A 26448-nucleotide genomic window follows, 5' to 3' on the forward strand; every position below is an offset into this window, starting at 1 on the left:
GGCTTCTGCTTCGAACACAATGTAAGTACATAATTTTTGACCCGCCACGTCTACAAGCTATATTAGTATTCTTAGCATTTAAAAACATTTATTTGAGTTATTTTAATAGGATAAAGCCTATTTTTCACTTTTAATCTAATTGCAGAACATAAAAATTCGAAAACACAAAAATAGTTTCACTTTATTTTTTTACCTCATTACATATCTTTTTAAGGATATTAGTATTTTTGGTAGTAATATTATTTTAATTTTGCAATGATTTTAACAAAAAATCTATTTTTGTTTTAGTATGATATTTGAAAAATACCAAAATAAGTTTTGTTTTAACAGTTAATTTTATTTTAATAGTTTGTTCCACTTAAGTAGGTCTAACTAATATTTTGGTAGTATTTTTATCTTTATTTGTATTTAATAGGCAAGAGTTGATATTGGGTTGATAGATTTTTGGTTAATTAGGCTAATTTTGAGCACAAATCTGGCCACCAAAAGCCCAAATCGGATAGCCCATTCCCCTGAGCCCAAAAACCTATTAACCCATCAGATTTTCAACACTACCAAATCCTAAATTTTTTTTACTCTCTCATCCTCCTCATTATGGAAAACGGGCCTTCCTCCTTTAGATTTAAAAAGCACTCTTTCTCTCAACTTAGACGCACGGAGATAGAGAGGAGGAGGAACGGACATGGGACGAAAAAAGGAGGGCACACATTCCTTCTTTAATTATCTATTCCCATTTTCCTATTACAGAAAAATGATCTTCTTCCCCATAAGCATGTCTCTATCCAAGATCTAAGAATGAATTACCATGGCCGTAACAGAAAAGTTTTAAGCCATTTTCCTCTTAAAATCATCCCTTTTTTATTTTTCAGGAGCAAAAACCTTCATCATCATCCCTATTTCCACCACCCTAGCAACAACTGCACCCCACCCCCTCTTGAGCCTCTTGCCGCTGCAAGACAAGAAAAAGCAGCACACACTAAATCGGGATACGTCGAAAGATTCCCCAATCTCGCAGGAGATATGTCAAAAACGCTCGGACGATTACATTTTCTGGCCTAAACTGCCGTTCCACCACGGGAAAAATCACCATTTTTACCACTGACCATCACCTTCTTCATACAAAAAAATAAAATTTCCAGCCATACTAACACACGCACACGCAGTCAAACAGAGGGTCATTTTCCTCTTCGAAGTGAAAAGGATTAGTAGAATTACTAGAACGTGATTTAAAAGTTGTACTAAAGAGACCTACTTGTGCTTATTCCAAAAGATAATAATCTATCTCAATAGATTTTTGTCCCTCTACTGCAATGAACAAATTGATAGCTATTTGGTAATTCTTTTTTGGTGGGGTTGGCGTGGATAAGGTGCAAATGAACTTTCATTGCGGAGGTGTACTGCTGCCTAAAGGTGTGTCCTTTCCATTGCCAATACTGGTAGTCGAGGTCCCGATCGCGGTTCATCTTTCTGGTTGGCGGCTAGCATCGAAAGTTTTGCTTTTCGTGAGGTCCATTTCTTCACTTTGTTCTTAATTAATTTTCACTCTTCTTCCTTGTGTGTTTGAGATTTCAATGAAATTCTGTTGATTTTAAGTTTTCTCAATTGTGTGATTATGTAGCTCATTTAAAGGAAATTATCTCACCCTTTTATTATTTCTCTCACTAAGAATTAATTCTTTTAAATACCATAATTTTGGTGATATGTTGGTTTGGTTAGAAGAACCAGTAGGTTACGGGAATTGGGAATTAAAAGTAAAAGAAATTACTTTATTAATTTGATCGCTAGGAGCATATTTAGGCCGTAACTTGGGTAGGCAAATCTTAAATTTTCTTTATTTTATTTTTATTGGAGGAGGGAGGTCGTCCCCTTTAGTTATATTTAGGAGAATGCCTCGTAGATTTTGTATATATTGTTTTATTTTAGGGGTATGCCCCGAAGTGAATGTAAATGGAGGCTTGACATAATCGTTAGTGGAATAAGATAAGATAGGAAGAATTATTTTATTTTGTTTTGTTTTGTTTTCTTTTATTAGGTGGGGACGATCTCTAACCTTTTGTGTTTATTTCTGCTTTCATGTGTTTTGCCTCAATTTGAGTATCCTTTAAAGTCAATCGGAGCATGTACGCAATCGTGATTTTCATGGGACTCGGGGAATTCCTAACACATTCTCCCTGAGTCAAATGAACCCCCTTATCTAGAATCTCTGGTGCAAACTAGTTTATGAGTCAAATGTGTTTTTAAAGAAAAATTGATTTTAAATGGTGACTTGGCACACCGAAATTACATGCCAAGTGGCGACTCTGAGAAATACCCTTTTAATACAACTGTCACTTTTCAATTTTGAAAACCTTTTTTGAGCTTTACAAAATCTTTTTATTATTTTTAAGAGGGTTAGTGAAGAAAAAAAGGGGTGTGATAGTTTTGGCGACTCTGCTGGGGAGTTGCAGGTTCGAGCTGATACTTTGATATGATTGGCTTTTTAGAATATTCGGTTGGGTTTTTTATGTTTTTTTATTTGCTTTATTGGATTTTTATTTTTTATATGTCATTTTATTATTTTCTAGTTGTTTATGTGTTACAGTTTTTTCTTTATGTGTTACTACTTTATACCTGTCATCATATGCATCACCCGAATAATTCTGTCTGCAACAAGTCTTGTAGTGCACGTCATGTACACGAACTCTTTATTGAGTCACCCTTATTTTAGGAGGGGGCGTCAGAAGTGAGTCATACATATGGGGTGGGTGGAAAGATTGAGCAGCCACTATCGATCATACGCTCCCCCGAATTGCCTTGTTAGTGAACTCCAAACATAGGTCTGCCTTTAGATCATATTTATTTGCATCATATCATTATGACCTAGCAGGGCTTGGTCCTAGATATTGTGTTTCTTTGTAGGAAGCCTATCCAAATTATGTCAAGTGGGTCCGTGTCCCAAAAGGATATTCAATCATCCTATGTGCTAAATGTTGCATTTTGAGGGTAGAAAGGTCATTTGGCGGACTGATGTTTGGGAAAGAAGAGTGAAAAATGAAGTAAGAGAGAATAATGAGGGTATTATCATTTTTAGTTTCTTGCTCCATTTTCTAAAATGAAAAACAAAACAAAAAAAAAGACTTTACACTTTCTTATAATTTTTCAAAAAAGACAAGAAATATGTTTTCTCCAAATCAGTTTTTTAACTCTCCCAATCTTCCCGAACTACGCATACCTAATTTTCGTCTTTCGGAACAGGATACGTAGGCAGCCCACATAGGGTATGGTCTTCTTAGTGAGTCTTTCTTGGCTTCGGGGGTCGTAGCTAAATCTTGCATGTCTAGCCACGTTTGGCCACATTGGTCATTTTGCAAAATAGGGATATTTTCTCAAAGTGGATTTTTATCTCATGTCTTAAATCCCTAAGTCCACAACAAGGTGTCCTCTCAGTTTTAAGGTCCATTCCTGTTGAATTTTCATGTCTACCCACGTTTGGCCACATCGACCATTCTTGCAAAATGAGGTCATTTTCGCGAAAGTGGTTCAGTGACCCATATCTTAGAATCTTGAGTCTACAACTAGGTGTCATATTACTTTAAGGCTCGTCCTTGTTGAATTTGCATCTCTAGCTGCGTTTGGCCATATCGACCATTTTTGCAAAATGGGCCATTTCTGCAAAAGTAATTTTTGGGCCATGATTTATTGAAGTTTGAAGCCGTATAAGTCTTAGTGGGGAATTTACATGTCTTAGAGGTCACCTTTGTTGAGTTTGCACTAATAGCCACACTTGGCCACATAGGTCATTTTGCAATAATAACCTCAATTATGTCTTACATGTGTCCAATATGAAGTGTTAATATCTCACATAGTCTCCTGAGTTATTAATCTCTCTGGTCTTATTTTTCTCATTCAGGTATGGATTCATTTACTAGAGCTCTATCATGATAGATACCCTAGGACTATTCCAGTCAGGACCTTGCATACATGAGCTGCTTGAGGATACTTTTATGTTTTTGAGTCTGTCGTTCATGTTGTCTTTTACTTTCCAGTCTTGTACAGTAGTATCGAATCATTAATTGTTGCTAGGTGCATTGCAGGCAATGTGATATTTTTATTTGATAAATGCCCTAACGCTAACATGTTGGCTTTGTTTTGCTCATCTTTGTTACTTTCATTGTTATCGTAAAAGAAAGTGGTTAGTTTGGGGCATTCTAGTGATTCATCCATATAACAAAAGGTCAAAGAGCAAGGTAGCCATGGCTAGAAAAGACTTGGATGCAGGAGTTGTTGACCCATCGAGGGAGATTGTGGAGTCAGAATCTGATTAAGAGGAGGTCTAAAGGTTGAAACAACAGATGGCAGAAATGTATCAGGCTTGGATTAGGGGGCATCCTCTACCTTTATTCCCCACTAACTATATTGAAAACCTTGCAACTATCTGCCACTATTACAAGCCCAGATTCCCACTACCGTCGATCCCTCCCCTCAATACCCTCCAGGCTTACCCCTTACCACATCTACCCTGGCACCTCGTCCCAAACTTTCCATGCTCCACCAGCCAAAACAACCTCATACCTTGCTCCGACATCTACTCCTATTTTCGTAGCCCCTCCACAAGTTACCCTCTACCAATCTTCTAGTGAACCCTCATTCAAAGTTCCAGATGCCCAATATTACGCTCTAGAACCAACCTTCAAGGTCATGGATCCTTATTGTTACACCCCTCACTTTTGAGCCTACTGTTGAAACCAAAGAAGCCATCTAAGAACGTGGAGCAAGATGAGATATTTAGGAAAGTGAAGAGCTTAGAGCAATCTTTGAGGAACATACAAGGGATAGGAAGCCAAGTAAGTGTTGCCTACAAGGACTTGTGCTTGTTCCCCGACGTCCAACTGCCCGCCGGGTTTAAGATGCCAAAGTTTGATCTATACGACGGACATTGGGATACCGTAGCCCATCTGAGTGATTATTGCAGTAAGATGAGAGGCGTCGGTGGGAAGGATGAATTATTGATGGCGTATTTCAGTCAGAGTCTAAGTGGGGCAGCTCTAGAATGGTACACCCACCAAGACGCTAGCAGGTGGTACACATGGGACAATATGGCTCAGGATTTTGCCAGGCACTTTCAGTACAATATAGACATTGTCCCGGATCGCCTATCCCTGACCAAGGTAAAAAAGAAGCCCGATGAAAGCTTTAGAGAATACGGGTTCAGATGGAGAGAGCAAGCTACACGAGTCAATCCTCTGATGGAAAAAGACGAGATGGTCGAGTACTTTCTTCAAGCCCTAGAGCCTACTTACTTTGGCCATTTGATCTCAGCCATAGGTAAACCCTTTAATGATGTGGTAAAAATGGGAGAAATAGTGGAAGAGGGACTCAAGACAAGCAAGATCATGAGCTACTCTGCCATAAAAGCAACCACACAGGAAATCCAAAGTGGCACAGGAAGTTTGTTAGGCAATAAGAAGAAGGATGATGTCGCTATGGTTGTCTCAGGATCACGGCATGGACTAACATGTCCACCTCACAAATACACTCATCCTCGATCCCAACCCCATCCCAAACCTATCCCCGAGCTCCACATAATCCACTATAGTATTATCCTCCAAACAACGTCTGGTCGTTTGTCCAACCACTGGGTCACTCCTTATGGCGAGCGCAACACTGCATAATATTCTTTTGCCTTCATAACATTTTAGAGCACCCAACAACCCTAGAAAATAGGGGCATGGAGGGGAACAAAGGCAAATAAATAGTTTCACGCCAATCGGGGAGTCCTACACAGGCTTGTTTGAAAGGTTAAAACAATTTGGCCTAATTGAGCCGCTCCTCGGCTATACTCCGGACACATATGCAAAAGGTTTTGATCCTACTGTATGGTGTATGTACCACTCTAATGTCCAAGAGCATAGCACTGAAGATTGTCATGCTTTGAAAAGGGAAATAGAAAGAATGATTCAAGAAGGGATAATTGTGGTCCAAGGTAGTAATACCCCAAGTGTCGCACAGAATCCTTTACAAGTACATAACAACACACAAATTGTTGGGATGATTTGCAATGACATCGAATGTGCAAATTGTTTTAAGTCCTTTGGTGAGTCATTTGCAGCAAGATCTCTTAGGTGGTTAGTCGTTAATTCAACAGTCAGTGCTGAGGAAGGGTTGGTCAAAGGATTCAATAAGCCACTTGGTGAAGACAATGTGATTGAAATTGGTGAAGGTCTCAGTAATTTTGATGTGCAAATCAGTGGCTAAGATCTCGAGCTTGGTAATTAGAAAGCACCTCTTTCCTCGCCAGAAAGGAGTCTTGGTAGTTTATTCTGTCATCTTTTCTGCTATGTGGATTGTAATCCGGATTTTATCTTGTTTATTTTGGTGATTCAACCCCTTCTATCCTCTTTTACCTATCTCTACGAGTCTTGTTAGTTAATTTGTGTCTCTAAGTCTATCATCTAGGGTTATTTCAGGACTTTAATTTAGATTTTATTCTGCTGTTCAAATCCTTTTATCCTTTGGTCAAATGAGATTTTCGTTTTCTGCTATTTCTAGTTTTTATTACTTTTTTCCTTCTTCTTGTATATAGTTTTCTTCAAGCCAGTTCCAATGACATGATGATTCATGCAGAGCTTTTAGCCAGATCTTGAAAGCTAATCTAATCATGGAATAATGAAACATAGTTTGAATATGATAAAAATATGCATTTGAGGAAATAAGTAAAGATTCACGCATTTTAAGATAACCTGAAGCTTGAATTAAGTGAAACTGAGGCAGTTAATCTGGGAAACCAAGAGGTTGATAAGAGCATGCAATAAGGGGATGCTTCTGAAGCAATTTGAGGTAGCCTAGTTGGTGTTGAAATACATCCTTTCACATCAAGATAAGGGTGAGTCAAGTCTGCTCCGTACTGGCAAGGATCATTCATTGGGACAAAGGTATTGCCCATTGGCACTTTGTGTTTGTGTTGATGCCATCAGGAGATATTGTGCATGGTTCTTCTGCTTATTTTCAATTGCATGATTTGTACTTGGATTTCTCAAGGTTTGGTATGACGAAGGCATTTTATTCTGTTACCCCAAGCACTTTTATCCTTTTTTACCCCTTTTGAGCCTTAATTCATTTTCTTTAATACTTCTCTTTTGGAATTAGAAATAGAGTTAGAAAAGAAAAAGAAATAAAAAGAGTATTAAAAAAAGAGGAAAAAAGGAAAAAAGAAGAAAGAAAATGAAAAAAAACAACCATAAAAGTATTTGTCGGAACTACGTTCGACCTTACTCCTTGGAAGGATACGTAGGCAGCCTTACTCTGAGGTTCGGTCCAGCAAAATAAAAATTTAAAATTCCCCAGACTCAATGAAATTGGAGCAGAAGTTTTAGTTTTGTTAAGATCTGATTCCAAAAGTTGTATGTTAAAACCCCTTTTATTTTAGTTGTTTTGAGCCTTTATAACACCCTTTCTTTTGAACCCTATCCAAAAGCCTATATTATGGTCCAAAGAAAGACCTTCCAATCAATCTTTGAGGATACCAAGTCTAGTGTGTGGTAAAGGTATAATCTTCTTGCATCATGGGTAATACCTTATTCTCAGCACAAATAGGCAAAACGATAAAAATGAGAGAGTCTTATCAGTGAAAACCCTAACAGGCACCATAAGACGATAGTGAGTTGAGAAAAGAACAAATGAGAGAGGTTTGATGGTGAAAACCTTTCAGGGCACTACAAGTCGACTGAGGATCGTGAATCAGATAGGACAAATGGCGCGTTGAAGCCCAATTTCAAAGCTTAGAGGTATGATAAGAGTTGAAGATTAGACTTGCTTAATAGATCAGGCCGCTTAATCTAAAATTCATGTCATGATCAGTGGGGTTGACCTTCAAATTAGATTAGTTTCTACTTTGTTCTTTTTCCTGGATGAAAATTTTCTTGTTAAATACTATCTCTTCTCATTCTTCCCCTTATGTTGTTCCTTTTGTTGCGATTGAGTCCCTTTTGAATTTATTTTTGTAGAAATAAGTGAGAAATGATTTTAAAATCTGCTACCAACTTTTTAATTACACAATGTAGAGTGTGACAAGCACATCAAAGTGGCATAAAACATGTGAGAATATTGTGAGCACTGAGTTGATGACAATAAATTTTCTTTGATATTCATGTAAAAGGCAAAGATTCAGTAAATGTTAGAACACGAGTGCAATGCATCGAGTATAAGGTATTAGACTTGAATGAATGGGGAATATTTCTTGTGATAAGGGTTGTCCGGAAAAGTAGTGGGCCGATAAGAAGCACTTGTTTCCAAGCTGAAATCAAAGTTGTTCATGGCAAGTGCAAGAGAAATCACCCTCGTAGTCAAGGCCACAAACTAACCACCATATTTTAAACTCACAAGTTTTCTTTGTCTGAAACTGGGATGAAGGCTATGTTCATATCATAGCTCGAAATCTTGAATTTTGCAGGGATAATGCCTCAATTTGCTTATGCAAAGGCTATTGAGAAGATCATACCTCCTAGGCATTTTCCCTAGTTGAGAAGAACCATACCTCCTAGGAATTTTCCCTAGTTGAGACGAACCATACCTCCTAGGCATATCCCTAGTTGAGAGGAATCTTTGGCTTTCCTTGAGTTCAGGAGTCCCGCCTGAAGAATAGGGTCAATTTTTGTTTCCTTAAGTTGTTAATCTTTAGTTTTCCAAGTTCAGGGAGTCTCGTCTGGAAAATAGGGTTAGTTTTAGTTTCCTTAAGTCGATAGTCTTTAGTTTTTCTTAAGTTCAGGGGTCCCACCTGGAAAATAGGATCAGCTTTTAATTCTCTTAAGTTGTTAAACTTTAGTCTTCCTTGAGTTCAGGGGTCCCGCTTGGAGAATAGGATCAATTTTTAATTTTCTTAAGTTGTTAGTCATTAGTTTTTCTTAGAGTTCAGGGGTCCCACCATGAGAATAGGGTCTGTTTTTAGTTTTATTAAGTTATCAATCTTTAGCATTCCTTGAGTTCAGGGGTCCCACCTGGAGAATAGGGTCAGTTTTTAGTTTTATTAAGTTATCAATCTTTAGTTTTTCGTAAGTTTAGGAGTCCCGCCTGGAGAATGGGTTCAATTTTTGTCTCCTTAAATTGTTAATCTTTAGCATTCCTTGAGTTCAGGGGTGCCACCTGGAGAATAGGGTCAGTTTTCAATATTGTTAAGTTGGTAATCATTAGTTTTCCTTGAGTTCAGGAATCCCGCCTGGAGAATATGGTCAGTTTTTACTTTAATCAAGATTAGTTTATAGTTTTCCTTAAGCTCAGTCTCACATCTAGGAGACGCACTTCCTAGTCTGAGTCTTTCTTGTTATACTTTCTAGGAGACACACTTCCTAAATTGAGATTTCACCCATAGGAGATGCACTTCCTAGTTTGGGTAATTTAATTTCATCCCTAGGAGATGCACTTTCTAGTTTGAGTCATTAGAGATTTTACCCCTAGGAGACACATTTCCTAGTCTGGGTCTTTCAAGTTATATTTTTAGGAGACACACTTCCTAAATTGAGATTTTACCCCTAGGGGACACACTTCCTAGTTTGGGTCATTTAAGTTCATCCCTAGGAGATGCACTTCCTAGTTTGAGTCACTGAGATTTTACCCTTAGGAGACGCACTTCCTAGTCTGGGTCTTTTAAGTTATATTTTTTAGGAGACGCACTTCCTAAAGATTTTACCCCTAGCAGACACACTTTCTAGTCTGGGTCTATCAGGTTATACTTTTAGGAGATGCACTTCCTAAATTGAGATTCCACCCCTAGGAGATGCACTTCCTAGTTTTGGTCGTTTAAGTTCATCTAGGAGACACACTTCCTAGTTTGAGTCATTCAAGCGCCGCCTCTAGGGGACGCACTTCCTAGTTTGGGTTATTCAAGTTTCATCCCTAGGAGACGCACTTCCTAGTTTAAGTCATTCTTATTATACTTTTTTAGGAGATGCAATTCCTAGTCAAAGTTTGTTAGTTTTACTCTTAGGAAATACACTTCCTAGTATAAGTTTGTCAGTTTTTATCATAGGAGACACATCCTAGTCAAGTCTTTTTACTCTCATCATTGCATCCTTCATCAATAACATATGTGAATTACAATTTTTCTAACAACTCACAAATCTGTCTAGTGCAAACTTGGGCAGAAAATTTTGTTTGTTTTTGATTGCAGGCACCCACCTAGAGAACGAGGGACAATATTTCAGAAATCAATTTTAAGTTCAAATCAGAGAAGCACCAGAAGCCCGCCTGAAGAACATGGTCAACTGTCAATTTCCATTTCAAATTCAGAAGTACTAGAAGCTTACCTGAAGAACATGGGTAGCTTTCAATTTCCAATTCAATTCAGAAGTATCAAGAGACAGTGATAACGTCCAACTATTCCTTTCAAAGGACAAAGCGGTCGTTGCAAATATAATCCGGTTTTAAGTTCGGAATCGAATCCTCAGTGAACTAACCTATCTATTACACACTTCGGTAATATTATTATCAACTCAATCAATTTCTAGATGCAAGATTTTTTTTGATCAAAAAAGATTGTTTTTTTGTTTAACTACTTCAACTACTATTAAAAACAACAGTAAGCTAAAACAAAGAGAATTCAATGGTAAAAAGGTCTAGGGCAGTGATTTTCCCAATTGCTAGTTTAGGTCTTGACTCTTCTGCTATAATCTCGCCGTAATACTCTATGAGGATTAAGAGTTATGGGCTATCGTAATTATGTCTCAATCAACTACAATAATTTACTAGAGCATTCTCTTGAACTACTCTAACTGACAATGGGTATGCAACTCTAAATTATCCCACTAAAGTTTTGTTATCTCTAAACCCACTTTTAAGTTCAAGTAATGAATTTCTTCAATTACCCAAAAGTGGTATTGTTCAACAGCTATCTAACCTAATATTCTTTTTCAAGCAATATAAGGTAATTAGACACGATTAATCAAGGGCCCATTCAATTAATCACCATACAAAACATAGTTGAACAATTATATCATAAATCCGGCTCGATTATAACAACTTGAGTCAAAACTTCAACCAACAATTGGTTCCATCAACCCTAGATAAGTGTTTAGCTACTCATAACAAAATAAGAAATAACTATTAAATTGTTCATAATGTAAAATTGCAAGAATTAAAAGGAGATAGAAAAACTCTAATGTTTGGTTGATCTTCTCACACTTGTTCTTCCTCCAAAAATAGTCTAAAATTCGCTTGTTTTTTTCCAGTTGGGCGAGTTTCTAAAGCTTATAAGGGTTTTACAAAAGTTTCCCCGAAATTATACTTTTGTCCTCAAACTTCCAGCTGCGTGAACAGTGCACCGCGGTCGACCGCGGTGAACACCAACCTTTTTGCCTCACTTCATTAATATGCCGCGGTTCACTGCGGTCGTGGTGGCCTTCTTGCCCAGGCCATTTATGCTTCTTTGTGTTCGGGTACTTCTCGAATGGGTGTTTTTCTTCACATTATCGCCTCCAAAACACTCCATGTTGCTTCCTCTCATATAATATTCCCTGCTAAACAAAGAACACTATTTAGAGCATTTTGTTGGCAAATTATCTATAAAACAACAACAAAGTATGGTCCTATTAAGGTGTAAATATCGACTATATAACCTACTATCAACACCCCACACTTAAATCATTGCTAGTCCTCGAGCAATCCACCACACTCCATCAAAATTTCTTCCCTAAGCTTTTCCTTTAACGACTAACACCATGAACATTTTTACAACAATTTGCACCTAGTAGTGAACAACCTTTACCTCAAGAGTCAAACCTTTTGTACCATGCAACATTTGCACTTACTCCAACTACTCTATACAAGAGTCAAGACTTACCTTTCCTTTGTGAATCACATGCCCTCACACCACACATGAGAGTAGTTCCACATATAACGATAATTAGAACAAGTAGGAACTAAGATAGACAAAATTCGCTCACTCTTAGAAAGAACATTCACATGCCACAAAGATGCACCATAGGCTTGCCCGTAGTGTAATACTTTACTAATTGAGCCCATTCAGTCTAAGATCAATAGGACTTTACTTGGTTGTAATGTAGGCTAACAGACGGGTAGGATATATTTAGATATAGTGACTAACCTCCCTAAGCACTTTTAATACAATTACATTAAACTTAAAGATCATAGTTGTGCCAACTAAATGCTCCACCTCATTATCAACCATTATCATTGTTTATAACCCATATTTTTCTTTTTCTTTTTTTATGCTTCAATTTCCACACCTTTTCTCTATCTCAATGGTTCCACTCAAAAACCAAACCACCACCCCACACTTTTACTTTTGCATACTTCCATTACCGTTCAAGTGCTTATTGGGAGGTAAAAGGGTTCAAACGACAAGCTATTCAAACAATTGGGTAAGGTTCGCAATGTGGTTGCCAAAGAAATAAGCTTATAGGCTCAACGGGGTTAACTACGATGTACTGCATTCAGGTGGGTTTACTTTATATATCTGGCTCAACAAAGAAATGCCTATATCACTTCTAAAACTGAAAGAAACTACTATTTCGCTTTGCAAACACACAGGACAAGTTCTAGGCATCAAATATGAAACGTGGAATACAGTAAAACTCACACACACACGGCACGTGACTCACTCCGGATTGGGTTATCAAGACATTCTCTTTTGAGTGTTCAAGTTAGATACAAACGTACAATTTTAAGGCACTCTAACAGGATTTAACCAATGAAGCTAGGCGTTACACTCTAGTGTCTATTGTGCTCAGGTGCAAAAAATCGATTTTTTGCTCGTAGCCCATTAATCCTAACCTAAAACTAAAAAGAACAAAAACAAAAACAAAAACTACCTATACCCGATTCAAGCTAAACCCTTGGAAAAGAACTGTGGGCCAAAGAAAAACCAAGAAGGAGTTACTACACTACCTAAAAATAAAATAAAAAATCTTTTTGGTCTTTTCTCTAGACTACTTCCCTCAAAAGAATTGTCTAACGGATCCGTCATCAGGAAGAGTCTCCATATTCCAATTTTTTTCTGACTTAGTCCCTCAAGAACCCCGCCAAAAGAGATCCGTCGTTGGGACAAGTCACTTACTATTTTAGCTTTCCTAATAAACTATTACTCTACATCAAAATAATCAAAGCAAGACAAAACAAGCAAAATCAAAAAGTCAATTATTACAATTACAAACATACAATGAAGTATCCCCACCCCACACTTAAAATGAAGACATGTCCCCATGGCTTAAAATTTAAAGAACAGTGAGGTTAAGGAACTTCCCTGAAGGTTCACTCCTGATCGGAGATAATGTTTGGGTTCACGTTGTACGCACGTCCCAGCGCTCTCAACCAGCCCAAAATTTCTTCTCCGATTTCACTTGCCTCTCAGCCACTGCATCAACACGGACACCCAAATCAGTGAGAGGTACACAACCTAGCCATATCCTGCTCCAAAGCTGTCATACGGGTGCTCCGGCGTGGCTGTGATGGGTCTGCCACATCAACTCTCAGAGGAGCGGGAACCTCAGCTACCTCAGCATCATCATCAGCCGAATCATCATCAGAGTCATTAACATTCACCACCGGCTCTCATCCATTCCAATTTTTCTCGCCCGGAATGGGGCTTTTAGTAGCAATCTCCCATCAACCCGAGGGTCTTCGGGGACTCGAGCAATACGGCACAGCCGAGTGATCAACGAAGGGAAGTAGTGGCCCTTGGTTAGCTCAGGTGATCGAATGAACATCTCTTCATGAATGAGACGGGCCACATCAAAATCACTGTGGGACATAAAATAGTGGATTGTAGACGTCCGTGGTAGATTAACATCTGTCGTGTTGCTGGATGGCAACAATCGACTGTTGACAATGGTGAGCCAACACTTGGCCTCCCAGTTCAGACAATGGGAGTTGAGAGTAATCCTGTGCTTGATCCATAGGTGTTCTCCGTCCGGCACACAAATAGTATCAAGAAGAGTGCCCCACAAGGACCGTGTTCCGCTAAAAGTACGATAAGGATCAAATTCACCCCAAAAACACAGGTAGCCTGTATACCCTGCGGATGGCGTCAAGGGATGCATTTACCGGGGTATTGTGCACCATCACAACCCCATTCTCATGTTCTGGAAAGTTCGCATAGAACTCCCTTACTAGTTGAACATTAGCCTCCTCTGGTACCTCGAAGAAGATGTCCAGCTGACACCGCCACAGCTCATTAAACATATTAGGGAATTCCACCTCCAAAGCCGTTCGATCAATGTGCACCTCAGGTTGTAGCTTCTTGGCTGCTTTCTGGTTGTACCTATCCTCCGTTGCCCTGGATACAAACCGAGTGCTATCGAACTAAGGTGCACTGGCTTGGCTCCTAGCTCATGAGGATCTTCCCGGTCCACTAATAGAGGGTCCGGTGTTTCGTCTCTTCCTGGAAGAACTCATTGTACTTGTCATACAACGAAACGCCTATTAGTGAGTGCGCAAAATATGTGACTATGTATGGTTACTCAGACTTCACCATAACCATGTCACAATAGCTCCTTATATCTCCATTGGTGCAATTTCCCAAACACCTTATGATCAAGGCACTATCCAGACACATATAGCCCTCATGGGTAAATCAAAGCTCCTCCCCAATCAAGTATACTACCACACCAACACACCCCACACTTACTTCATTCAATCACCCACCAATAACACCGTTCAAACATGCAATGCACATCCCCTTCACCAATCAAACTCAAAAACAAAATTGAAAAGCAAAAACAAGAAGAAAAAGAGTATACCAACAAGTACATCCCAACATAACATAAAATTACATAAACTACAACACAATACTAAAGAAAAGAGAAAGAAGAGGTGAGGAACATACCGTAGGTGAAGAATAGGGAGAGGAATGGAAGTGGGGGATGTTAGTATGAGGGAAGAAGAAGAAGAAAGAGAGAGTATTGGAGGGGTTAGGGTTTAGGGAGAGAGAGAAATTGGAAATATGGGGGAGGAGATCGGTGTTTTGGGTTTAAGAGGGGGGGGTGGTAGTTTGGGTTGTAAAATTAAAAGAGGAGGAAAAGAAATAAGAAAAACGGAAAAAAATAAAAAAAATAAAATTACCTGGGACTGACCGCGGTCGACCGCGGCGGGTTTCAAAATCTGAGGCAGAAAGTTTACGCCTCACTGCGGTTTACTGCGATCCACCATGGTTGTGGTGAGATGAAAAATCTGAGGCAGAATGTTTACCGTCCACCGCGGTTCACCGCGGTTTAATCTATGAAGTTACATGAACACACTAACAACACCCTCGTGGGTTGCCTCCCACACAACGCCTGAGTTAACATCGCGGCATGATGCAAGCATTTGATCGTCACTCCTCATCCGCGCACTGGGGCTCTCCCAAAGTGATTATCACTCTATTCCCTTTTTCTTCAGCCATGCCAAGGTAATGTTTCAACCTTTGCCCATTTACTGTGAACTTGTTTGTCCCATCTTCTGATTCAATCTCTCCAGCTCCACTCAAGAACAATTGCACCACTCTGAAGGGTCCTAACCATTGGGACTTTAACTTACCGGGGAACAATCTCAATCTCTTGTTGTATAACAACACTAGATCTCCGGGTTTGAAGTTTCGATCCAAGATGTTCTTATCATGCATTAATTTCATCCTTTCTTTGTATAATCTAGCACTCTCAAAGGCCTGGAACCTGAATTCCTCTAGCTCATGTAACCCAGTGATTTTGTTAGTACCTGTTGTCTCCATGTCTAAGTTTAACTACCGCAATGCCCAAAATGCTTTATTCTCTAGCTCAACTGGGAGGTGGCATGCCTTGGCAAACACCAACTTGTACGGTGACATACCAATTGGGGGTTTGAAGGCTGTGCGGTATGCCCACAATGCATTATCTAATTTTTTTGCCTAGTCAGTCCTTGCATTCACTGTTTTTGTGAGGACACTTTTAATCTCCCTGTTGGACACTTCAACTAGCCCGCTCAATTGTGGGTGGTACGGGGTGGTCACTTTATGACGAACTCCATATTTTTCCAACAGCCGTGCGAATGCTCTATTGCAGAAATGGGTTCCGCCATCACTGAGTATAGCTCTTGGGGTACCAAAATGCGTGAAAATGTTCTTTTTTAGAAAGCCTAGTACCCCTTTGGCATCATAGGTCTGGAGAGCCACTGCTTCGACCCACTTGGAGACATAGTGAACTGCTACCAATATGTATTTGTTACCATACGAGCTGACGAATGGCCCCATGAAGTCAATCCCCCACATCTCAAAAATCTCCACCTCTTGAATTGTGGTCATTGGTATCTCGTGTCTACGAGATATGTTGCCAGTTCTTTGGCATTCATTGTAACTTTTAACCCAAGCATGGGCATCCTTGAACAGAGTAGGCCAGTACAAGCCTGACTCCAACACCTTAGCTGTTGTCCGAATTCCTCCAAAGTGTCCACCATATGGTGAAGCATGGCAAGCCTGCAAAACAGAATGTTGATCTTTCTCGGGGATACACCGCCGGATCATGTTATCTACACATATTTTAAATAATAGAGGTTCATCCCAATAATAATACCGACAATCACGAAAGAACTTTTTCTTTTGAATTGAGGAGAGTTCATAAGGTACAATACCACTTGCTAAATAATTAGCAATATCAGCATACCAAGGTGCCTCCTCCATTGTCATTGCCAGTAACTGTTCATCCGGGAATGTCTCTGTTATATCCTCAACCTCTACCTTCTTTTCAGCTCCTTCCAACCTTTAAAGGTGGTCAGCTACTTGGTTCTCTGTCCCTTTACGGTCACGTATTTCTAGATTGAATTCTTGTAATAGAAGAACCCAGTGAATCAAGCGTGGCTTTGACTCCTTTTCTATCAGGTACCTAATTGCTGCATGGTCAGTGTAAACAATAATTTTCGAGCCAATCAAGTATGACCTAAATTTGTCGAATGCAAAAACAACAACCAACATCTCTTTTTCAGTCACAGTGTAATTAAGTTGTGCATCGCTCAACGTTCTGCTTGCATAATAAATCGGGTGCATCAGTTTACCCTGTCGCTGCCCCAAGACTGCTCCTATGGCATAGTCACTTGCGTCGCACAAGAGCTCAAATGGTTGCTCCCAGTTGGGTGCAACAATGATGAGTGCAGTCACCAATCTCTTTTTCAGCTCCTCAAATGCGAACCTGCAATCATTAGAAAACACAAAGGGGTGATCCTTTTCAAGGGGTTTTCATAATGGGTTAGCAATTTTGGAGAAATCTTTTATGAATCGCCTGTAGAACCCGGCGTGCCCAAGGAAACTTCTCACCACCTTGACTGAAGTGGGCGTTGGTAGTTTCTCAATCACATCAACCTTAGCATGGTCGACCTCAATTCCTTTACTGGACACTCGATGTCCCAGGACTATCCCTTCCTGTACCATAAAATGACACTTCTCCCAGTTCAACACTAAATTTGACTCCACACATCTTTTGAGCACTCTTCTTAAGTTGTGAAGACAATCCTCGAGTGAATCTCCCACCACGGAGAAATCATCCATAAAGACCTCCATAATATCCTCTACCATGTTTGTGAAAATGGCTAACATGCACCGTTGAAATGTCGCTGGTGTATTACAAAGCCCAAAAGGCATTCTCCGAAAGGAGAAGATGCCATATGGACAAGTGAAAGATGTTTTCTCTCTATCTTCGGGGTCTAATTATATTTGATTGTACCCCGAATATCCATCCAAGAAACAGAAGTGTGAGCGCCCGACCAGCCTGTCCAACATTTGGTCAATAAAAGGCAAGGGGAAGTGATCCTTTCAGGTGGCTGTGTTCAATTTTCGGTAATCCATGCAAATTCGCCATCCCGTGACTGTATGAGTTGAGATCAACTCATTGTTCTCATTTTGCACAACAGTCATTCCCCCCTTTTTCGGCACACATTGGACAGGGCTAACCCAATTGCTATCAGAGATGGGGAAGATGATTCTCGCATCTAACCATTTAATCGCTTCCTTCTTTACTACCTCTTTCATGTTCGGGTTCAGCCTTCGTTGATGTTCTCTAGAAGGTTTGTGCCCTTCTTCCAAGAGAAACTTATGCATACAGAAGGTTGGGCTAATACCCTTTATGTCTGCCATGGTCCAGCCAATGGCAGTCTTGCTTTCCTGCAGTACCGATAAGAGCTGTTCTACCTGCACATCTAACAAACCGGATGATATAATAATAAACAAAGTAGAATCAGGGCCTAAGAAAACGTACCTGAGGTGAGCTAGAAGCGGCTTCAGCTCCAACTTGGGTGGTTCCTCTACCGATGGCTTTACTGGAGGTGTAGCCCTTTTTTCTAACTCAAGGGACTCGAACTGAGGTTCCCTTTTCCAGAATACTTGGCCTTCAGTGCCATGACCCACTCAGCCAACCCTTCACCATCCATTTCTTCTAAATTTGTCAGACATGCCTCCAATGGTTCTTTAGCAGTCAAGGTTACATCATCTTCTTGCAGGATCACATCCACTGCCTCCACTAGAGAGCAATTAGCATATTCACTGGGTCTCCTCATAGATTGCTGAACATTGAATATGACTTCTTCATTGTTCAGTCTCATTTTTAATTCTCCAGTCTCACAATCGATCAGGGCTCTCCCAGTGGCCAAAAATGGCCTACCTAAAATGATAGGTATCTCCTCATCTACCTGACAATCCAGAATAACAAAGTCTGCAGGGAACACGAACTTCCCCACTTGCACCAACACATCATCAAGAATCCCAGTAGGCTTTTTTACCGTGCGGTCAGCCAGTTGCAGTAGCATCGAAGTCGGTCTAGCTCTGCCAATGCCCAGTTTGGTGTATACAGCCAGAGGCATCAAATTTATGCTGGCTCCTAAATCACATAATTCCTTTGCAAAGGCATAACTCCCAATCGTGCATAGAATAGTGAAGCTACTTGGGTCAGACATCTTTTGAGCCATCGGTCTGGTCACTACTGCGCTGCAGGTCTGCGTCAAAGTCATTGTGGATAGGTCCTAAAAATCAAACTTCCGTGACATTAGGTCTTTCATCATCTTCGCATAACCTAGCATCTCCCTCAAGGCATCCATCAAAGGAATATTCAGCTGAATTTGACGCAGCATCTCCATGAATTTCTTGTATTGATCTTCCTTCTTTTGTTTTACCAGTCTCTGGGGGAATGGTGCAGGTATCACCCTTTGTTCACTGCTTGCTGGATTCTCTCTATTGGGGTTCTGTGGCACAAGAGGCACCACCTATTCTGCAGCTTGTTCATTTACCTTAGCCTTACCCTTTTCATCTTGACCCTGTTCAACTACCATTTCAGTCAGATTTGTTGGTTCATTTACCTCTAGTGGAATTGGAGTGGCTGGCGTAGTCTCTTTGTTGGCTTATGCAACCTCCTGATCTTTGTCTAAATATCTCCCATTCTGAAGACTTACTGCCATCAGCTGATTCGAGTTTTGATCCTTGGGGTTAATATTTGTATCCGCTGGCAATGTTCCCTGGGGGCGATTGTTTAAAGCCATAGACAACTGCCCCAACTGAGTTTCAATGTTCTTTATAGCTAAGTCATGTATTGCCAACTTTTCTTGCATCTTACCATTTGTCCTAATGAGTTGCTAGAGCATCCCCCTGATCTCTACCATGTTGTTATCTTACTGCTGAGGAGGTAGCTGATATGTCAACTGTTGCTGGTTCTGCTGTGGGTAGCCCTGTTGTCTCTAGTGGTATGGAACCATTTGGCCTTGAGCTTGCATGCCCCCAGGCTGAGGCATGTTGGGTCTGTATTGCTGATTTGGTACCGGTCTCTACTGTTGTCCTCCTTGTCTCTGACCCCCAAAGTTGTTAACATAATTCATATCTTCCCTTGCTCCTTGATTTTCACCTTCTCCGCTCCATGAACACACATAAGACTGATTAACACGGGGTGTACACAGTCCTCCATTTGTCGTGTCAACAATATGCACCTGTTTGGTACCCATCTCATCTATCTTCTTTGTCAAAATACTCATCTGAGTCATGAGTGTGGCCATGTTCTCTGCCTGCGAATTATTTGGGTCAAGAGGCACTGAATGCACTATAGGTGCCAGTGTTGTACCTCTAGTCATCCACCCTGAATTCTGGGACATCTTGTCAAGAAGGACTTTTCACTCGGTGAATGTCTTACTCAAAAATGCACCTCCAGCTGAAGCATCCACATTGGCCTTTAGATTGTCAGCTAATCCCATGTAGAATCTCTGGCCAAGCATCTGGTCTAGAATGCCATGGTAAGGACACTTCACCAGTATCCCTTTAAATCTTTCCCAAGTTTCTTGCAAGGTTTCAGTCGGCTGCTGCTTGTACTGCAATATTTCATCAATCTGCCTTGCAGTCTTGTTGGGCGGGTAGAACTTATTCAAAAACTGCTTTACTAATTCCTCCCAGGTGACAATAGAATTGATTGGGAGCGAATTCAGCCAAGCCTGAGCTTCCCCAGTCACAGAGAACGGGAATAGTAATAGCTTGATAGCTTCTAGGGTCACATTTGGCTGCCTTTGAGTCACACAAATTGACAGAAAATTTTTCAAATGTTGCTGAGGGTCTTCAATATGTGACCCGGAAAACAATCCTTTATTCTGTAGCAGATGTAGCATGTTGTTGGTGATCTGGAATGTCTCTGCTTGAATTGCGGGCACAACTATGGCAGTTTCCAGGTTGTCAGCTATGGGTTGAGCCCAATCATAAAGTGCAGCTTCTAGCACAAGAGGTGCCACCACTCTAACGTTTGGGTCAGCTGGCTCATCCCTGATGTTTCCGTTGCCGTTCTCTACGTCACCCATGTCAAATTCAAGCTGGTGTGGTTGTTGTGATTGTTGGATCCTCCTGTTGACAAGGTTCAACGCCCTGAATGTTTTCTCGGGGTCTGAAAGTCCTTCAAGCAGTTCTTCAGTCCTCGAAGAATTTCTAGGCATACACCTAAATTCCACAAGAGTTTAAACGTTAGAATTTCAATGAAAATTGTTTAACACCTTTGAAAATTGATTTGAACTAATAGTTTTTAACACTACTTCTAAGTTGTAATAAATAACATCGTTAACTCCCCGGTAACGGCGCCAAAATATGATAACGCCCAACTATGCCTTTCAAAGGACACAACGATCGCTGCAAATATAATCCGGTTTTAAGTCTGGAATCGAATCCTCAGGGAACTAACCTATCTATTACACACTTCGGTAATGTTATTATCAACTCAATCAATCTCTAGATGCAAGATTTTTTTTGATCAATAAATATTGGTTTTTTTTGTTTAACTACTTCAACTTCTATTAAAAACAAAAGTAAGCTAAAACAAAGAGAATTTAATAGTAAAGAGGTCTAGGGCAGTGATTTCCCCAATTGCTAGTTTAGGTTTTGACTCTTCCGCTATAATCTCGCCGTAATACTCTATAAGGATTAAGAGTTATGGGCTATCGTAATTATCTCTCAATCAACTACAATAATTTACTAGAGCATTCTCTCGAACTACTCTAGCTTACAATGGGTATGCAACTCTAAATTATCCCACCAAAGTTTTGTTATCTCCAAACCCACTTTTAAGTTCATGTAATAAATCTCTTCAATTACCCAAAAGTGGTGTTGTTCAACAGCTATCTAACCTAATATTCTTTTTCAAGCAATATAAGGTAATTAGACACGATTAATCAAGGGCCCATTCAATTAATCACCATACAAAATGTAGTTGAACAATCATATCATAAATCCGGCTCGATTATAACAACTTGAGTCAATACTTCAACCAACAATTGGTTCCATCAACCCTAGATAAGTGTTTAACTACTCATAACAAAATAATAAATAACTACTAAATTGTTCATAATGTAAAATTGCAAGAATTAAAAGGAGATAGAAAAACTCTAATGTTTGGCTGATCTTCTCACACTTGTTCTTCCTCCAAAAGTAGTCTAAATTTCGCTTGTTTTTTTCCAGTTGGGCGAGTTTCTAAAGCTTATAAAGGTTTTACAAAAGTTTTCCAAAATTACACTTTGGTCCTCAAACTTCCAGCTGCGTGAACAGTGCACCAAGGTTGCGGCCAACCGCGGTCGACCGCGGTGAACGCCAACCTTTCTGCCTCACTTTATTAATATGCCGCGGTTCACCGCAGTCGCGATGACCTTCTTGTCCAGGCCATTTATTCTTCTTTGTGTTCGGGTACTTCTCGAGTGGGTGTTTTTCTTCACATTATCGCCTCCAAAACACTCCATGTTGCTTCCTCTCATATAATATTCCCTGCTAAACAAAAGAACACTATTTAGAGCATTTTGTTGGCAAATTATCTATAAAACAACAACAAAGTATGGTCCTATTAAGGTGTAAATATCGACTATATAGCCTACTATCAGACCGCATGAAGAACAGGGTCGATTTTCAATTTTCATGTTTAAGTGAGAGACAACAGGATCCCGCCTGAAGAATCGGGGTAACCTCCACTTTTTTTTTAGTTTAAATCAGAAGTTGCACGAGCTCGCCTGAAGAATAAGGTTTGCAAGCTCAAGTCTACTCCAAGTTCAATTTTCTTCAAGTGCAAGCAGCAGGATGCCCGCCTGAAGAATCGAGTCAACTTTCAATTTTCTTCAAGTTCAAGTTAGCAGGATGCCTACCTGAAGAATAGGGTTGATTTTTCTATTTCATGTTGAAGATTCAAGGAAGATTTGAGACAAGAAGTAGATAGGATCTGATATTTTTATTTATTTATTTTTGTAATAATTTTTCCTTTTATTTTTGATATAATGGTAGGGACTGCAGACCGGAACCTCGACGGTGCGACACTTCAATCGACTCTCCACCTCGGTATCCTCCTTTACTTCTCCTATTTCTGAACTACACGCGGCCTGATTCCTTTATAGCCAAAGATATGTAGGGAAGCTCAAATACCAGGGCTCGATCACAATTTTCTTATCCATTTTTATTTTTTTTGAATAAGTATCGGGTCAGAAATCAATTACGCTGCTTACTTAATTCTTTGCTAAAAAACACTGCATGTTTCCAAGCAAAGAGGGGAAGCTGTAAGCACGTAATTTTTGACCCGCCACGTCTTCAAGCTATATTAGTATTCTTAGCATTTTAAAAACATTTATTTGACTTATTCTAGTAGGATTTAGACTATTTTTCACTTTTAATCTAATTGCAGAACATAAAAATTCGAAAACACAAAAATAGTTTCACTTTGTTTTTTACTACATTAAATATCTTTTCAAGGATATTAGTATTTTTTGTAGTAATATTATTTTAATTTTGCAATAATTTTAACCTAATTCTAATTTTGTTTTAGTATGATATTTGAAAAAAATAGTTTTGTTTTAACAGTTAGTTTTATTTTAAAAGTATATTCCACTTAAGTTGGTCTAATTAATATTTTGGTAGTATTTTTATCTTTGTTTTTATTTAATAGGCAAGAGTTGATATTAGGTTGATAGATTTTTGGTTAAGTAGGCCAATTTTGAGCACAAATTTGGCTACCAAAGGCCCAAATCGGACAGCCCATTCCCCTGAGCCCACAACCCATTAACCCATCAGATTTTCAACACTACCAAACCCTAAGATTTTTTTACTCTATCACCCTCCTCATTCTGGAAAACGGGCCTTCCCCCTTTTGATTTAAAATGCTTTCTTTCTCTCAACTTAGACGCACACAGATAGAGAGGAGGAGGAACGGACAGAGGACGAAAAAAGGAGGGCACACTTTCCTTCTTCAATTATCTATTCCCATTGTACTATTCCAGAAAAATGATCTTCTTCCCAGAAACATGTCTCTATCCATGCTCTAAGAATGAATTACCACGGCTGTAACAGAAAAGTTTAAGTCATTTTCCTCTTAAAATCATCTCTCTTTTTATTTTTTTGAGGAGAGAAAACCTTCATCATCATCCCCATTTTTACCACCCTAGTAACAGCTACGCCCCACCCCCTCTTGACCCTCTTGCCGCCGCAAGACAAGAAAAAGCAACACACACCAATTTGGGACACGCTGAAAGATTCACCAATCTCATAGGAGATATGCCAAAAATGCTCGGGCGGTTATATTTTCTGTCCTGAACCGCCATTCCACTGCCGGCAGAATCACTATTTTTACCACTAACCATCACCTTCTTCATTCATAAAAAATAAAATCTCCAGCCACACGCACACCCAGTCGAACAGAGGGTCATTTTCCTTTCCGAAGTAGAATTACTAGAATGTGATTTTAAAAGTTGCACTAATGAGATCTACTTGTGCCTTTTCCAAAAGATAATAATCTAACTCAATAGCTTTTTGTCCCTCTACTGCAATGAACGAATTGATTGCTACTTGGTAATTCTTTTTTTTTGGTGGGGTTGGCGTGGAGAAGGTGCAAATGAACTTCCATTGCCGAGGTGTACTGCTTCTTAGAGGTGTGTCCTTTACATTGCCAATACCGGTAGTCGAGGTTCCGATCAAGGTTCATCTTTCTAGTCAGCGGCTAGCATCAGAAGTTTTGCTTTCCGTGATATCCATTTCTTAACTTTGTTCTTAATTAATTTTCACTCTTCTTCCTTGTCTGTTTGAGATTTCAATGAAATTCTGTTGATTTTAAATTTTCTCAATTGTGTGATTATGTGGCTCATGTTAAGAAGATTAGCTCACCCTTTTATTATTTCTCTCATTAAGAATTAATTCTTTGACAATACCATAATTTTGGTGATATTTTGGCTTGGTTAGAAGAAACAATAGGTACGGGGTTCGGGAATTAAAAGTAAAAAAAATTGCTTTATTAATTTGATCGCTAGGAGCATATTTAGGCCAAAACTTGGATAGGCAAATCTTAAGTTTTCTTTATTTCTCTCTCTCTCTCTCTCTCTCTCTCTCTCTCTCTCTCTCTCTCTCTCTCTCTCTCTCTCTCTCTATATATATATATATATATATATATATATATATATATATATATATATATATATATATATATATATATATATATATATATATATATATATATTTATTTATTTATTTATATTCCCCCAAGTGAATGTAAATGGAGGTCGTGACATCATCGTTAGTGGTATAAGATAGGATAGTAAGATTTAGTTTATTTTATTTTGTTTTCTTTTATTAGATGGAGACGATCTTGAACTTTTTGTGTTTATTTCTGCTTTCGTGTGTTTTGCCTCAATTTGAGTACCCTTTAAAGACAATCGGATAATGTACGCAACCGTGATTTTTACGGGACTCGAAAAATGTCTAACACCTTCTTCCGAGTCAAATGAACCCCCTTATCTAGAATCTCTGGTGCAAACTGGTTTAAGAGTCGAATGTGTTTTTAAGGAAAAATTGATTTTAAATGGTGACTTGGCACACCGAGATTACATGCCAAGTGGCGACTCTAAGAAATACCCTTTTAACACAACTTTGTCACTTTTCAATTTTGAAAACCTTTTTTGAGCTATACAAAATCTTTTTATTATTTTTAAGAGGGTTGGTGAAGAAAAAAGGGGTGTGACACACAAGAGAGAAATGAGTATCCCTCGTGCTCGACTTGGCTATTGTCCGGTACGCCCATAGTACTCCTCGGGCCATTTACCTTTAGTTGCTTCTAATTTCTTTTTGATATTTTATATAATCATCTTGTTCGTTGATTCTGCTTGATCGTTTTCACTCGGATGATAAGGTGATGATGTGATCCTTTTGATTGTCAAGTCTTCAAGGAATTTATTGACCTTAGAGCCTATAATAGTGGCTAGTTGTCGTAGGCTATCTCTTTTGGTATCCCAAATCTGCAAATTATATTCTCCCACAAAAAACATCTACCATTTCGCATTCGCTGATCTTCTGATAAGGACCTGCTTCAACCCTCTTAGAAAATAGTTAGTTAAAATCAAAAGAAACCTTACCTTACCTTACCAGGGGCCGGTGGTAGTGAACCGACTATATCCATCCCCCCTTCATGAGCGGCAATGGCGACAAAACTGAGTGTAGTGTCTTTGTCTATTGATGCACCAATATTGCATAACATTGACACTTATCACATCTTTGAACATAAGCCTTGGCATCTTATTGCATCTGGGGACAGTAGTATCCTGCCCTAATTAATTTTAACACCATGGAATCCGTGCCTGAGTGGTTTCGCGGATCCCTTCATGTACTTCTCGCATAACGTAATTAGCTTCGAAAGCTCCTAAACATCGGTCTACCGGCCCTTGGAAAGATCTTCTATATAATTGACATCCCTTGAAACTATATCAAGTTGCTTTAGTGCGCAACGACTGAGATGCCTTAGGATCTTCAGGTAATTTTTCGTGTTCGAGGTAGTCAATGATCTCATTTCTCTAGTCCCAGACCAAATTGGTCACGTTTACCTCGTAATAACTATCCGCATCTAACACCAAATGCATAAGTTGTATGACCGTGCCGGAGTCCGATCCCTTTATTTTCGTGGACAATCCAAGATTGTCTAGTACATTTGCTTCCGCATTCTCTTCCCTCGGGATGTGAGTAATTGACCATTTTAAACCGAGCGAGCAGATCCTGGA

The 26448-nt window shown here is 39.4% G+C and overlaps 1 protein-coding gene across 1 annotated transcript; it reads right to left on the reverse strand.

The window, feature by feature from the left end:
• Positions 1-15298: 15298 nt before the first annotated feature.
• Positions 15299-15691, reverse strand: LOC142177413 (uncharacterized). The gene has a single exon (XM_075245904.1). The coding sequence runs from the start codon at positions 15689-15691 to the stop codon at positions 15299-15301; it is 393 nt and encodes a 130-aa protein (XP_075102005.1).
• Positions 15692-26448: the final 10757 nt, after the last annotated feature.

This window comes from Nicotiana tabacum, chromosome 3, assembly GCF_000715075.1.
Source record: "Nicotiana tabacum cultivar K326 chromosome 3, ASM71507v2, whole genome shotgun sequence".
In the NCBI taxonomy this organism is placed as follows: Eukaryota; Viridiplantae; Streptophyta; class Magnoliopsida; order Solanales; family Solanaceae; genus Nicotiana; species Nicotiana tabacum.